This window comes from Macrosteles quadrilineatus, unplaced genomic scaffold, assembly GCF_028750875.1.
Source record: "Macrosteles quadrilineatus isolate MER2022 unplaced genomic scaffold, UCM_ALF_1.0 Scaffold_8__2_contigs__length_117827958, whole genome shotgun sequence".
Taxonomy (NCBI): Eukaryota; Metazoa; Arthropoda; class Insecta; order Hemiptera; family Cicadellidae; genus Macrosteles; species Macrosteles quadrilineatus.
Window position 1 is genome coordinate 66802814 of NW_026542601.1, and position 16270 is coordinate 66819083.

The window sequence follows — 16270 nt, forward strand, 5'->3', positions numbered from 1 at the left end:
TTTATATGATTTAAACGAATTTGTACGAAACCATACTACCGGAATAGTGGGGGAGCTACGTATATCGAAACTGCAAATTGTGATAAGAAAACCCCTTTTGGTAAGAATGTAGGTTATGGTCCGACAACAAAAATAAGATGGGGAGGCATTTCCTAAAGTTGTTATAATCTAAAATGGCGGCCATTTTTCAAAATGGCTGCCCGTATTTTGTGTTATCTTAGTTATTCACTAATAAAAGCTTGAAAACGGCATTAACACTATTAAATATTGATATAATCTTAATTTGGAGATTCCGGCCTTTAATTTAATACCAAGTTTGTAATATATTACAATTATATCATGTCTATAATCTAAGGCTGAAAATATACTCGTTTTCAGCCAATTCTGAAGGTCACCAAAAGCTGTTTATTTAAGAGTTAAGTTATTCACCTACAACCTTTTATTTACAACGTGTTTTTTACATTTGCCTGCATCCATTTTGAGACATAAGGTAAATAAAAATACCCCCGCCGCAGCAAACCTGCAGACTAAGCGAATTTCCATTTGCCTTATTTGATTTTCAATTAAATCTATTTAAATAACATTAGGTTTTACGAGCACCTAGGTTTGCTGCTTACAGGGTAATAAAGTGTGTTTTTTACTAAAATATTAATAGCTTAGTATAAAATAAATGGATTGGGCAAGTTTAATCCAAATGTATGCATAAACAAGCAAACTACAACGGTTTACTTATCCTCCATAAGAATAACATGGGAATTTTTATTTACAATTTTCCCCGTAACCAATAACCATACAAAACACTTCAATATATAGAATTATTTGTTTTTTAAGCTCATTAAAATGGTTTAGAGAAAGTTTGGGAAATCTTATGTTTTGAGGTTCAAAAATAAGAAAAACCCATTTTTATCCCATAAATCCCCCCATAAAACCCCGTTCCCATGGTTTGATCATGCTGGTCCGCGAACTCGTTCAAATAAACGTAGGTTTACACGTTTGTACCAAATTTCATCGAAATTGGATCATTTTTGCTCGAGTTATCGTGCTAACGGATACACACGCACACACATATGTATATGAATTTGAACGGATGGTGTTTTTGGCTTCTAGGGACATCGAAATGAAAAAGTAAATCGGTCCCGGGACTAAGTCTTACCCTGAGACCTATGGTAATAGCTTATTCCCTATAGGGAAATTCGCTAATAATGTGAAATCACTGTAAAGAGAGTTTCCTCTTCTTCCTTGAGATATTTTACCACTTAAAATATAAGAGGATAAAAACGTCAACAAAATTATGGCACTTTCAATTATTTTTCTCAAAAAGGTTGGCAATGCTAAATAGACAAATATTGCCAACAGCTGATTCTACAGGTCATTGTTGTGTTTATTATTATGTGTCGCTCACGTTCTGAGTGTAGTTTTATTAGGAAAACCTGTACAAATTTTGGCCGTTACACCGGGCCTAACACGGTGCCAGTTCTAGGGGTTTTATTTTTTTCTGATTCGAGTGAATGAAGATTGGACTCTAAAAATGGCGAATCCTTTACAGTTAGTTCCTCAGAGTGACTTGGGTGGATATTAACCAAAAGTTGTTGATTCGATCATTTTTGTACTGTGCCAAAACAAAAGACAGATAATGATAGTTTGCTTTGTTCTGCAAATAATAAAAATGTAAATGCTTGCAGCAACGGATATGTAACGCTTGTCAAAAACTCCAGAACTTTGATGATAGAAATGGTTTACTCGCCGAAATTTATATAGATATAAATGTTTTCAATGAATATCTGTGTGGAATGAAATGAATCAGAAATACCCCCACCACAGCAAACCTGCAGACTAAGCGAATTTCCAATTGCCTGAGTTGATTTTCAACTAAACGAATTTAATTAGCATTAGGTTTGATGAGTACCTAGGCTTGCTGCTACAGGGAGAGTAAAAAAGTTCGAGTTTTTTTATTAAAATATTGATTACTTAGTATAAAATGAATAAATTTACCAAGTTCGATTAAAATGTATACATAAACAAGCAAACTACAACATTTTGTAACATTCTCCATAAGAATAACATGGGAATTTTAAAATAGCAATTTTTGGAACTTTATCAGTAACCAATAATTGTACAAAAACACTTTTATATACTAAATTATTTGTTTTTTTAAGCTCTTTGAAAAGGTCTGGAGAGGAATTGGGACATGTTGTGTTTAGAGGGTCAAAAATTGAAGAAACCAATTTTCACATCATAAAACCCCCCGTAAAACCCCGTTCCCATGGTCCGATCTTGCTGGTTCGCGAAAGCATTAAAGTTTATCCCGCCTTACACCTTCAAACCAAATTTCATCAAAATCGGACAAAAAATACTCAATTTATCGTGTTCACGGACACACACACACAAAATATATACATATACAAATTTGAACGAATGGTGTATTTGGCCTCTGGGGACATTAAAATGAAAATGTAAATCGATCTCGGGCCTAGGTCTTACCATGCCACCTACGGTAATAGCTACTTTCCCATAGGCAAAATAGCTAAAAATGGTGTTGGTGGAAATATTCTGCAACTTATAAAATATAGCGTGTTTTTATTTGGTGATACACATTTTCTGTAAATAAATTTACGTTTATTACCTAATTACTGACTTTATTTACTTAGCTAATACCTAAAAACCTAAAGATTTATCAGAAACACCATTTTTCATGATGTATATCAAAAGAAAATATATTAAACCCAAAATACGGGCAGCCATTTTGAAAAATCGCTGCCATTTTTACTATAGCAACTTTTGTCCGTGCCTCCCCATCTCATTTTCATTGCCCAACCTTACACTACATTCCCACCAAAGGGCATACTCTTATCACATTTTGCAGTTTTCTTATGGTTTTTTTACTGTAGCTCCCCCACTAGAACTGTAGATCTGTTTGTAGAATTATTGACTATACATTTTCAAATGGAAAATACACTAACTTTAGTGTACTATTGCACTGTCAATGCAAGTAATGCAGTAATATGTAAATAATATGTTGGTTCTCCACACTCACACATAACCGCATAAAAAGTAGTATTTAACATATTATGTTACATTGTACATTATAGATTTTATTCAGTCCAGCAATTAATATATATCCAAACCTATAGTTGCTAATTTAATTAAGTTATTTTCGGTATTTGTTAAATAAATGACTTTTTAATAATAGAGATTAAGGATTTATGGATGGTTATCAATGAAATGTGGAAATCTTTAACTTATTTAAACTAGGTAAGTTTTCTTTATGTTGTATATTAAACCTTACTTAATTATTGTGTTTTAATACTCCTATGATGTCCGGCAAAGATACGTTATTTCCAGTACAGGAAAAGTTAGCTGTGGAAATATTATATCTATTTTATTTTAGTGTTGGTAGATTTAACTAGTTCTTTAATTTTCAGAGATTTATTTGTTGTTATTAGTTATTTTATTTATTTATAATTGTATTAACTTTATGTTATCATTTAACTTTACGCTTGTCCTTGTTCTAGAGAAGGTCTAAGTGCACATAAATAATTTAATTATAAAAATTTTACAAAAAAAATCTGTGAGTTTTAAAATCTAAAGGTCTAAATATAATTATGACACTTCTGTTCGAATTGAATATTTTACAGAGTTTTTAAATTTTTTTATTGAGTATCTTCATCTCAAATTTCCAAGCAGAAAACTAAAAAATAACCTAAAACTGTATTTTAAAACTAATACTTCAATGGTCATATAAGCAACAGATGTACCCAGGTAGGTAGTTGACACCTTAGAATTACAAACTAGAAATAATTCATCTTTGAAACATTCGTTCTTATTAAATACAAAACTAACCGTTGAGTCACAAATACATTTAACAAAGCAGTTAGCACCTCCTTACATCATACTTAAAGGAAGAAAATTTCGTGAATAAATAACATCTTAAAATAAAGAGGTTACCGTAAAATTTCTCAGAAAGAAATACTTCACATCATTTAAAGTGCAACCAAATATTGTTGTTGCAGAAAATATGGTGTCAGTTGTGTAGAGTTACTGCTGCCAGACGACACCAGATCTAACTACATCTAGACATGAACGTTGCTAACCTAGACGACGACTGTACTAGACCTATGTACTGAGTCACCCAGTATTGTTGTGTAATAATGGTGTAAAATGTTAACTACAATTAGTGTAAAGTTACTGCTGCAAGACGACACAAAATCTAACTACATCTAGACATGAACGTTGCTAACCTAGACGGCGACTGCACTAGACCTATGTACTGAGTCACACAGTATTGTTGCTGTGTAATAATGGTGTAAAATGTTAACTACAATTAGTGTAAAGTTACTGCTACCAGACGACAAGACATCTAACTACATCTAGACATGAACGTGGCTAAACTAGACGGTGACTGCACTAGACCTATGTACTCAGTCACCCAGTATTGATATTGTGTAGTAATGGTGTAAAATGTTAACTACAATTATTGTAGAGTTACTGCTACCAGACGACACGAGATCTAACTACATCTAGACATGAATGTAGCTAACCTAGACGGCAACTGCACTAGACATATGTACTGAGTCAACCAGTATTGTTGTTGTGTAATAATGGTGTAAAATGTTAACTACAATTATTGTAGAGCTTCTGCTACCAGACGACACGAGATCTAACTACATCTAGACATGAACGTTGTTAACCTAGACGGCGACTGTACAACTAGACCTATGTACTGAGTCACCCAGTATTGTTGCTGTGTAATAATGGTGTAAAATGTTAACTACAATTAGTGTAAAGTTACTGCTACCAGACGACAAGACATCTAACTACATCTAGACATGAACGTAGCTAAACTAGACGGTAACTGTACTAGACCTATTGACTGTGTCACCTAGTATTTATGAACTTTGGTATTTACCATTCTTCAAGTTTTTGTAAACACTTAAAAATGAGGTGACACTTGAAGGGGGTTTACATTTAAACATTTTGAGCTGCCCCCAAAATCTGCCATTTTTTGGGGACACTCAAAATGCTCAAAACCATAAAATAAAATTTCCTGCAAAGATTGCACGATCACCAAAAGGATATCACTGAATATTTACTTAGCAAAATATTAGATAGAGGCTTGACTTTTTATTAACCCTGGACAGCTGATTTAGGGTTTTATTTTACAGTAAAACCTCGATAACAAGTCACCCTTGATAACAAGGGTCTTTTTCAAATCACCTTGCAATTATTTACCCCTAATTATATGTTATTGCTAACCTCGATAAGAAGTAAACCTTGCTAACAAGTCTTATTTTATACCTATGAGAGTCTTGTTAACAACGTTCTACTGCAGCTGCTCAGCTGTAGTTTCAAACATAAGGTACGTTGGAGGGGATGGAATTTATTTCCTGCAAACTCCTAAATTTTAAAAAGTAGTAGTTTGAAGTAAGGTATGTAAGTAAGGAGTCAAACTTTTTAACATAGAGACAGCCGCTAGAGATGTCTAGACGTATTACTTCTGGTAACGAATCTTTCTGAACATATTGTTGATAACTTTTAGGACGTCGTACTGAGCCCATTGAACTGTATTTATACTTACAATATAGTCAGCTTTAAGCTATATTTAGTGCAGTATTTTTCCTTCAAGTAACGGGACAAACCTACCTAAAAATAAGTCATTCTTGGCATTGACTATTCTAAGACAATACACTGAATACCTTGGTGCCGCAGTTTTACTGTGGAGCCAGCCTGTCACTGCCAACAATTGGCTGGACTTGTAACTATATTCTGACCACATATCAATACACCGATTCAGATATTATCTTGTATAAACATGGGTAGACGTAAAGTTAGTGTAGAGTTACTACTCTCAGACGACACGATGCGACGTTATTGACCTCAACTAACTGGTTTTAGTCACGCACAATCCCAAACTAGAATGTGAGGGTGAAAATCTCTGCACTGACTTTGACACCTATGTTTGGTTAAATGTATTAATTGTACGAGCTTGTGTTTTAATTATCATTGAGATAATGTAATTCATTTGGAAAGATATTGTCCTGATGGAACAAAATCTGCATCTTAATTTTGTATTTTTACCTAAGTCAAGTAGGGATAGAAGTAGGCTTTCACTCTGTAAATGCTTTATTTCCTTGTTTTAACAAACAGCTTTGCGCAACAATATGTCACAGTTGAATTGTTGATGTAAAGTTGCGAAAATATTAAGATGTTTTATTTTAAGATATAGCTTAAGAATCCTTTGAAAATATTACGAAAGCGTTTAGACAAATTAAATTAATAAATCAACGAGAATATCACAAATGTAAAGTAGTAGTATTTTTTATTACTGTCCATACGGTCACAATTGAATGACGTCTTACACTAAAAATCTGTTACAAAAAAGCCATAACTAAATTAAATGAGAATCAAAATCTTAAACTTCCAAAGTATTCAAGACATAGTGTGATTTAAAGTCAACAAGCCCATTATTTTGGTTCCAAACTTAAACTTTTAATAGATTCCTTACCAATACATGACACCCTTCTAAAACTAAAGCCTTTTACTACTCAATATAATTTATTATAGGTATTGTATATTGATACACAAGTTTATGAACTCTTGCATAAAACATGTTGTCAAACTACATTATTGTTTACAAAAATCGTTTTTTAAATCGAATTTATTCAGAACAACTCCCCGAAAAATACACAACCTTTGCGTGCTGCCGTCAAATAAAGGTAGGTTGGAACCCTCCTCATTTTACTGGGAAGTATAAAAGTAGGCCGAAATATTCTGTAGGTCGACAGCTGCAGTTCAGGGAAGAAGAACGATACTGTCAGACAGGGTGCAATCGATGGCTCGTGCTACTGTGGTAGGACGGGGTTAGTTCCATCAGAGAAGGGGTGCAACTCACAGGTTAGTGCTGGGGTTCCTTACAAAAATTAGAATACAATTAGATAATTTAACAAAATATTACATAGATGTGTACAAATATAGAGTATATACAATTCGTAATTACAGTAGTAAAGTTTCAGCTAGTTTTCTTAGGTGAATTAATAATATAAATAAGGTAGAAACTTTTAGCACAATTAATTGTAACAACGAATATACTAAATACGCTTTCTACATGTATACGTTAATTGGAAACATGTTTCAACGATTAATTGTTGTTATAAATAAGTTGTTGTATCGATAAAATAAGTAAGCATTTTTTATTATTATTTATTAATTTATTGAGTAAGGAGTGGATGTATTTTTTGTATCGTAAATCCATTTCGGTGTTGTGCATAATCATGTAATTTTACAATAACAATTTTTTACTGTACAGTTATTTTTGCACACCTCTCAATGAACTTCTGATTATTAATTTAATCTCAAAGGATGATATGATAAAATACTAAAGAAAAGTATTGACCTTTATTTTGAAAAATCCTTTTTCTAAATCAAATTTTAAGTTTTCTTATGTACATAAAATAATAGTGCAGTACGACGTACATAATTTAAATGTATATTAATTTAATATTTCAATACGTAAAAATTTAAAACGAGACAGTTATTGAGATGCTTTATTTTATGCTATTTATTAAGTAATAGTAATTAAATTAATAGATAGCGATCTTTTCGTTTGGTAACATATAGGTCACACAACTTTAATTATTTGTTTTATAAGTTGAAAAATAAGCATGATCAGGTCTCAAATTAATTATTGTTTCTATTGCATCCTACTAATGAGAAGAATAAATGGATCATCCTTAATACAAGTAAAAGAACATGTAATATTAAGTCCAAATGTCAATTACAACTGAATACAAGCTTAGGAAGATATTTAAATTACCAAATAAATTTGTGGATTTTAAATAATCGCTCTAGATATTCTTTTTCCAACCACCAATGAATAGTTTGATTATTCATAACGTGGTATCACTTTAGGAATATTATGATGGTCTTTTGTAATTTTGTATTCGTGATTTATTTACTTGGAAAATATTTTGTAATGATAATCCACTAAATTAATATAATATGTAAAATATATTATCGTTTAAAGCGTTTTGCTTTTAGCATAGAACAATGTAGTCAGCAATTCCCTTTAGTGGCTTTGAATTAAAATCACAGAAAAATCCGGGATTGATGCAGAATTTTTGCATTTCCAACTGTCCAGCAATGCAACACTGTATATTGTTACTTTAGAGGTTGAATTGTTAGGGCATTTCCAGGATCTTGCTGCTCGGCGCAGGCAGATGGGAGCCCAAGGAGACGAGACAGAGCCTGTGGTGTTCAGGATAGCAGAGCAAACCAACAGATTGCTTGAAGCTCGCAGGAAAAAGGTTATATGGAAATCTTAAAATTGCATAAAGCAGTAGTAATAATATGTATTTGCTTTAATCTTGTTCTTGTTAACACTAGGGAAACCAAAACCGAGTCCATGAATGTAGCGTATGTTTTATTTATCTACTTATTATAAGTGTCCTTTTTTCTGTTACCTTAAATCAGTACACTGAAAAATTTGTTTATAATTTTCAGTGTGATCACGTAAAAAAATATAATAACAGCAATGCAACAAACAATTAACAAAAAATGTGTATATAGTTGTATTAAAATACTAAATAACGAAATCAAGCGTTTAAAATGCCACATGCTTATTCTATGCTACAAATGTCAAATGTTATAGTGCTCACCTTCAAATCTGAAGGTCTCTGGTTCAAATCCAAACGATATCGTTTCCAGACCTAGATGCCATTTGTCATTGGGCTATGAATTAATGATGCTATCTAACAAAAAGGTCGACGTTAGGTAACAAGACCAGGGTTTGGCCGTTCCCTTTCAAAACATACAAAATGCCACTGACGTAAAAACACACAAAATGAAAAAAAATTCAACAGCTTTTTATTTATTATTAGATAATTTTGCAATACACAGAGTGCCTACGAATGGCTGCAAGCTATAAAAACATTTGTACTCTACAACTCTTAATCCAGAGTTAACACAGCCAAATCTCTCAATGTACAATACACTCAACATAAGACTGCTACAAAATATTCCATTTAACTACAATTAGGGCAAAATATAATGGGAAAATATCCAATTACATTATGACACCACTGCAACACAATTTCTGGAATGAAATTGAGGTAATTTTGTATTATACCGACCACACCTAATGACACACCTAATAATTATAACCTAACCTAACCTAACGTAAGAGTGGTTAGGTTAGGAAGTAAACTAATTAAAACCTTATTTGGATGTCGATGTATCGGCGTGGTCGGTAACTAGTGGGGGAGCTACAGTAAAAAAACCATAAAAAAACTGCAAATTGTGATAAGAGTATGCCCTTTGGTGGGAATGTAGTGTAAGGTTGGGCAATGAAAATGAGATGGGGAGGCACCTACAAAAGTTGCTATGATAAAAATGGCGGCGTTTTTTCAAAATGGCTGCCCGTATTTTGGGTTTTATATATTTTCTTTTGATATACATCATGCAAAATGGTGTTTCTGATAAATCTTTAGGTTTTTAGGTATTAACTAAGTAAATAAGTTCAGTAATAAGGTAATAAACGTACATTTATTTACAGAAAATGTGTATCACCAAATAAAAAACACGCTATATTTTATAGGTTGCAGAATATTTCCACCAACACCATTTTTAGCCATTTTGCCTATGGGAAAGTAGTTATTACCGTAGGTGGCATGGTAAGACCTAGGCCCGAGATCGATTTACATTTTCATTTTTAAGTCCCCAGAGGCCAAAAACACCATTCGTTCAAATTTGTATATATGTATATATTTTGTGTGTGTGTGTCCGTGAACGCGATAAATTGAGTATTTTTTGTCCGATTTTGATGAAATTTGGTTTGAAGGTGTAAGGCGGAATAAACTTGAATGATTTCGCGAACCAGCAAGATCGGACCATGGGAACGGGGTTTTACGGGGGGTTTTATGGGGTGAAAATTAGTTTCTTCAATTTTTGACCCTCTAAACACAACATGTCCCAATTTCTTTTCAGACCTTTTCAAAGAGCTTAAAAAAACAAATAATTTAGTATATAAAAGTGTTTTTGTACAATAATTATTGGTTAAGGATAAAATTCCAAAAATTGTTATTTTAAAATTCCCATGTTATTCTTATGGAGAATGTTAAAAAATGTTGTAGTTTGCTTGTTTATGTATACATTGTAATCAAACTTGGTAAATTTATTCATTTTATACTAAGTAATTAATATTTTAATAAAAAACGCACTTTTTTACTCTCCCTGTAGCAGCAAGCCTAGGTACTCATCAAGCCTAATGCTAATTAAATACGTTTAATTGAAAATCAACTCAGGCAATTGGAAATTCGCTTAGTATGCAGGTTTGCTGTGGTGGGGGTATTTCTGATTCATTTCATTCCACACAGATATTCATTGAAAACATTTATATCTATATAAATTTCGGTGAGTAAACCATTTCTATCATCAAAGTTCTGAAGTTTTTGACAAGCGTTACATATCCGGTGTTGCAAGCATTTACATTTTTATTATTTGCAGAACAAAGCAAACTATCATTATCTGTCTTTTGTTTTGGCACAGTACAAAAATGGTCCAATCAAAACTTTTGGTTAATATCTACCCAAGTCACTCTGAGGAACTAAGTGTAACGGCTTCGCCATTTTTGGAGTCCAATCTTCATTCACTCGAATCAGAAAAAAATAAAACCCCTAGAACTGGCACCGTGTTAGGCCCGGTGTAACGGCCAAATTTGTACAGGTTTTCCTAATAAAACTTCACTCAGAACGTGAGCGACACCTAATAATAAACACAACAATGACCTGTAGAATCAGCTGTTTGGCAATATTTGTCTATTTAGCATTGCCAACCTTTTTGAGAAAAATAATTGAAAGTGTCATAATTTTGTTGACATTTTTATCCTCTTATATTTTAATGGGAAAAATATCTCAAGGAAGAAGAGGAAACTCTCTTTACAGTGATTTCACATTAATAGCGAATTTCCCTATAGGGAATAATCTATTACCATAGGTCTCAGGGTAAGTCTTAGTCCCGGGACCGATTTACTTTTTCATTTCGATGTCCCTAGAAGCCAAAAACACCATCAGTTCAAATTCATATATACATATGTGTGTGCGTGTGTATCCGTTAGCACGATAACTCGAGCAAAAATGATCCGATTTCGATGAAATTCGGTACAAACGTGTAAACCTACGTTTATTTGAACGAGTTCGCGAACCAGCATGATCAAACCATGGGAACGGGGTTTTATGGGGGGGATTTATGGGATAAAAATTGGTTTTTCTTATTTTTGAACCTCAAAACATAAGATTTCCCAAATTTTCTCTAAACCATTTTGAAGAGCTTAAAAAAATAATTATTCTGTATATTGAAGTGTTTTGTATGGTTATTGGTTACGGGGAAAATTGTAAATTAAAATTCCCATGTTATTCTTATGGAAGATAAGTAAACCGTTGTAGTTTGCTTGTTTATGCATACATTTGGATCAAACTTGCCCAATCCATTTATTTTATACTAAGCTATTAATAGTTTATTAAAAACCACACTTTATTACCCCGTAAGCAGCAAACCTAGGTGCTCGTAAAACCTAATGTTATTTAAATAGATTTAATTGAAAATCAAATCAGGCAAATGGAAATTCGCTTAGTCTGCAGGTTTGCTGTGGCGGGGGTATTTTTATTTACCTTATGTCTCAAAATGGATGCAGGCAAATGTAAAAAACACGTTGTAAATAAAACGTTGTAGGTGAATAATTTAACTCTTAAATAAACAGCTTTTTGGTGACCTTCAGAATTGGCTGAAAACTAGTATATTTTCAGCCTTAGATTATAGACATGATATAATTGTAATGTATTACAAACTTGGTATTAAATTAAAGGCCGGAATCTCCAGATTAAGATTATACCAATATTTAATAGTGTTAATGCCGTTTTCAAGCTTTTATTAGTGAATAACTAAGATAACACAAAATACGGGCAGCCATTTTGAAAAATGGCCGCCATTTTGGATTATAACAACTTTAGGTAATGCCTCCCCATCTTATTTTTGTTGTCGGACCATAACCTACATTCTTACCAAAAGGGGTTTTCTTATCACAATTTGCAGTTTTGATATACGTAGCTCCCCCACTAAACAACAATGTACCGAAATTGAAATTGCAGGAGAACGCGCGGAAGATGGCTCGGCTCATGAAGAACTTCAACTACGACTTGCTCCGTGGAGGGGAGGATGTGGAGAGCGAGGTCCAGAAGACGAGAGCCGAGGACGTGGAAGTGGACGAGGCGGAGGCCGAGAGGCTGCGGAAGTTGAGGGAGGTGGAAGAGGAGATAGCCGCAGGGGCTGTCGTGAGGGAATCCGCCCAACCCAACAAGTACGAGAGTCCTTTGGTCACCCAGCTGAGGGGTGTGGAGGTGAGTGTTTGGGTAATACTTTTGAAAATGTTTGTTAAGTATCTTTTGAAAATTGTAACATTAATCCTAAGATGAAAAATATATTCAGTTTAAAAAATAATAGTGGCATTAACAGCAAAGATGGTTTAGGCTAAAATCATGCATTAGCTTGTCATACACGAGTTTAAATTTTATTTTTTAGCACCATCCGACAAACCACCCTTGCAGATATCTATTCATAATCTAGAACAATTTGTTCATACTGAACTCAATTTAAATAATTTATACTAGTATTTTGACGAAAATATTAATAACGTCTTTTGTTTATTAACAAAGTTAATAATTATTTTCTAAGCTTTTTATCTATGCATTTTTCCAACCGGTTTTTATGAAAATTGGTATGTATTTTTACGTGTTTCAGTTAAAAAAACCTATGTTGTTAGAAAATAAATAAGTTGGTCCGATTCAAAAATTCAAAATGGCTATTATTACAGTTTTTTTGTTTACTTAAATTTCCTACTGAAAACTGACTAATTATATCAAAATGTCATGAACAATTAATTGAAAGATAAAATGCGCATGTATAAAACGGCGTATCTGGTAAACACTGAAATCTTGTCGAAAAATCATTCTTGATATTCTTTTTAGTTCTACCATTTCCCGGTGTTTGACTGTTTACCTAGGAAGATTCTGTAGAAATAATAATAAAATTTCAAGCACTTTTTTACCTTCTCTTTGCTTTATAGTCTTCAGAAAGGTATAAGCTAAGATCTTGGAATAATATCATTAATTTTAAAATTACTTATGTTCATATAAACTATGGATAGTTAAAAAAAACTATATTCTAGACTCTACCTACTATCGACATGTCTATTGCATATATTTCGAGCTCTAAACCTAAAACATGTGCTCGTACAAATAGTTTTCCGTGTTCTTCAATTTAAATTAAATTGTGTCCCGCGTTACAGAGAGATGCTGCAAAAATCTTTATTCATTGGAAAAAAATGTTTATTAATTATTAATCAAATTATTTAAATATCCTAACAGACACTCAATTATTTTTCAGACAGTGGACGAGATGTATAACCTGGCAGATAAGATAATTCCTCTTGTCTCCATCAGGGGTTGAAGCTAAACTGATGTTACCTACACATCGCTTCCTTGCTTTCGTAACATTAAGGGACATCTTATCATGGCAGGAATAAAATAACATTGCTAAATATATTTTTAGCAGATGCTTACTTTACACGTTTCTAAACGGTAAAACACACATTCCGAAATGTTTACTTCTTAACAAACCTTTAAATCTGACTTTGCTTACTTCTAAAGCTTTCAAGTTTAGCGTTCCTTTGTCTACACAAGTTATTTGGTTATGAATTAAGAGTTAACTGATATAGTATGTATTTGATGAAACCTGTATTTTAATTTATCTTCATTTATATGTTTTAGATCCCTAATATATCCATACAGATATTAAATAGCAATGTTATTTTTTTTAGATAATTTCTTCTGTTTATTATAGATATTTTCTTAAAGCTTTCCATCAAATCCTGACTTTGACCAATCTGTGTAGAATTCTGGATGTTTAGATTTTAAAATAGACCCGTTGAACTTATGAATGTATGCCTTGAATCCATAGGAATAAGTTGCATTAATTAAAAGGTTAATCGCAATGTGATGTCATGTATACGATATGCTATCCTTACTTTTTGTGACAGAAATAAAAGTATTATCTTTGCAAACTCAATAAACAATATTCATTGGTTGCTGTTAGTTATTACCCTGTTTATCAACTAATTTTTATAACTACGAACTAAAACATGTTCTTGTTCTCTTTCCAAAATGTTCCATAGTATTCTTGGAGTTGTTTTTTTTTTTATTTTACCATAGCATTTTCTGCACCTTGAAGTATAAATACCTTAAAAGATAGATTTGTATCAGTATTTTGTCTGTGTGTATAAAACTATATTTTTTATTTTAAGTTACAATATATCACAGATTTTCACAATAATAGATGTATCTTGATAGCAAGTTCATTGAGAATTCGGTTCAGTTGATACTCCCCGCTGTTCTTTTCGCCCCAATGATCACTGATCATTTTCTTTGTTCTTAAACTGCTCTTCGGAAACCCCTGGTCCGTGGAGTATTTTGAGTCCGATTTCAAATGGGTTTTATTTCAGTAAAAGTTCAAGTTGAACTCTTCATTTATTTTAATTTTGGGATTTGTGGTGTTTCTACTTTGTGCTTTTATCAATTGTAACGAGATTGATAGTATTTTTGACTTAGGATCCCGTACAACTAGTTACCTGAGTTAAATCGTCTTCGTTAGAGATTTTTTGCAGAAATGCAAAATGAATGCAATAAAAGCATTTTATTATGTGTAATAAAATGAACTTTCTATTAATACTTCGGAAATGTAAAAATATTAAACAATAGTCACCTCAACTAATTTAGAAATAAAGTCAAATACAATAAACTTTTGTAAAATGCTTTGCTGTGTGGTTTGAGTTAATAGTTATTCGTGTAGCTTACACATTATATTTTTGCTACAGTTTCGTTAAAGCATATAAATAATTAGTCTTTCGAACACTCTACAACACGTTTTTAGGTTAGATTAAATCCAAGCGTTGAACAAAATGGGAAACGCTACACCAGTTAATCTTTGTCGTAGGATCTTGTGTTGCCAACGTATTTTAAATCGTACACGAATAACGTGCCTAATAAAGTCGTATTGTTTTGTGTTCTTTGGTTGGAATACTAGAGTAAGGTAAAAAATCTTAAGTAAGTAAAAGTAGTTTGTGTAATTCCTCCTGAACAGCAAACATTTTAGTATGCCAATCAACGATAATTTTTTAATTCTAAACCTAATGAAAATTCTCTCATCACGGAAAGTAACCTTTGCTGTTTTTGTTTGGATATGAATATAAAATATATTTACAAAATATTACTGTTATTCCCTTTTTATCCTGGTAAGGGGTCATAAGAAGAAACTATTCCTCTGGATTCTTCTAAGTCTAACAATAGTTAATGGTCTAATAGTTAATTCTTAGTTAATTTTGATTTAAATATTTAATTACAAATGAAACACATAAATATAACTATACATTAAATATAAGTATGTTTTAACCATGTAGCTGAGAATTAACCTATTTTTCTTTGCTAAAATATTTAACTCTTTATTCTAAGCATCTTTAAAAAATATGATAAAAATCATATTAAATGTTCTATCTATTTCAAATGTGATATTAATGAACTTCAAAATTAAGTATTAAGGGGGATGGCTGTCAGATGTTCTTGAGGTTTTTCAAATTTCGTTCAAAAATAAAAATTGGTGAACGACACCTACTTTCAACCGGACACTGATGTAATGCTTAAAATATGAGCAGCGGCCTGCTGGGAAATGTCAAAATAAGGGAGGAAACTGTTCCGCAATTTGTGGCCATCCTACACTTCTGTAATCATCATTCTGACAATAATGAAAAATTGGTATGAAGAATAGTATATTTGTCAATAAATCAATTTATGGTATAGGTTCAAGTGACTGTCACAAAACTTAACAAATTATTATTTGTTTATTAAAACTAGCTGCTATCCAATGTCTTGCAACTGGGACAGTATGTAAAAGAAACAATGTTTGTTCTTTGAAAATTCCTTTAAAATGGTTTTACATCCACCATTTAATTTAGAAACGAAATGGAACTGTACTAATTAACTTGATAGTAGGTTAAAAAAAAAAAAACTCTGAACACTTATTTAGACTACCTAGCATGATAAAAAGTAGTACCGATACACCCATGAAACAATGGTATGAAGACATACATGATTAAAAATATGATTTAAAAAACTGTAAGTTCTTAACCTATCAGGCAAGATATACTAAGACAGCTTTGGCAATAGCTTACATT

The 16270-nt window shown here is 32.3% G+C and overlaps 1 protein-coding gene across 1 annotated transcript; it reads left to right on the forward strand.

Moving 5' to 3' along the window:
• The first annotated feature begins 6786 nt into the window (after positions 1-6786).
• LOC129001412 (uncharacterized) lies at positions 6787-14128 on the forward strand. Its single transcript, XM_054428670.1, has 4 exons — positions 6787-6891; positions 8190-8300; positions 12138-12386; positions 13432-14128. The coding sequence occupies exons 2-4, from the start codon at positions 8214-8216 to the stop codon at positions 13492-13494; spliced, it is 399 nt and encodes a 132-aa protein (XP_054284645.1). The 5' UTR covers positions 6787-6891; positions 8190-8213; the 3' UTR covers positions 13495-14128.
• The last annotated feature ends 2142 nt before the right edge of the window (positions 14129-16270 follow it).

Excerpts from the sequence above, each read along its gene's own strand:
- LOC129001412 (XM_054428670.1), top strand. The coding sequence starts at position 8,214 with ATGGGAGCCCAAGGAGACGAGACAGAGCCTGTGGTGTTCAGGATAGCA. Across the intron at positions 8,301-12,137 it reads TTGAAGCTCGCAGGAAAAAG|GAGAACGCGCGGAAGATGGC; the intron begins GTTATATGGAAA and ends TTGAAATTGCAG. Across the intron at positions 12,387-13,431 it reads CCCAGCTGAGGGGTGTGGAG|ACAGTGGACGAGATGTATAA; the intron begins GTGAGTGTTTGG and ends ATTATTTTTCAG.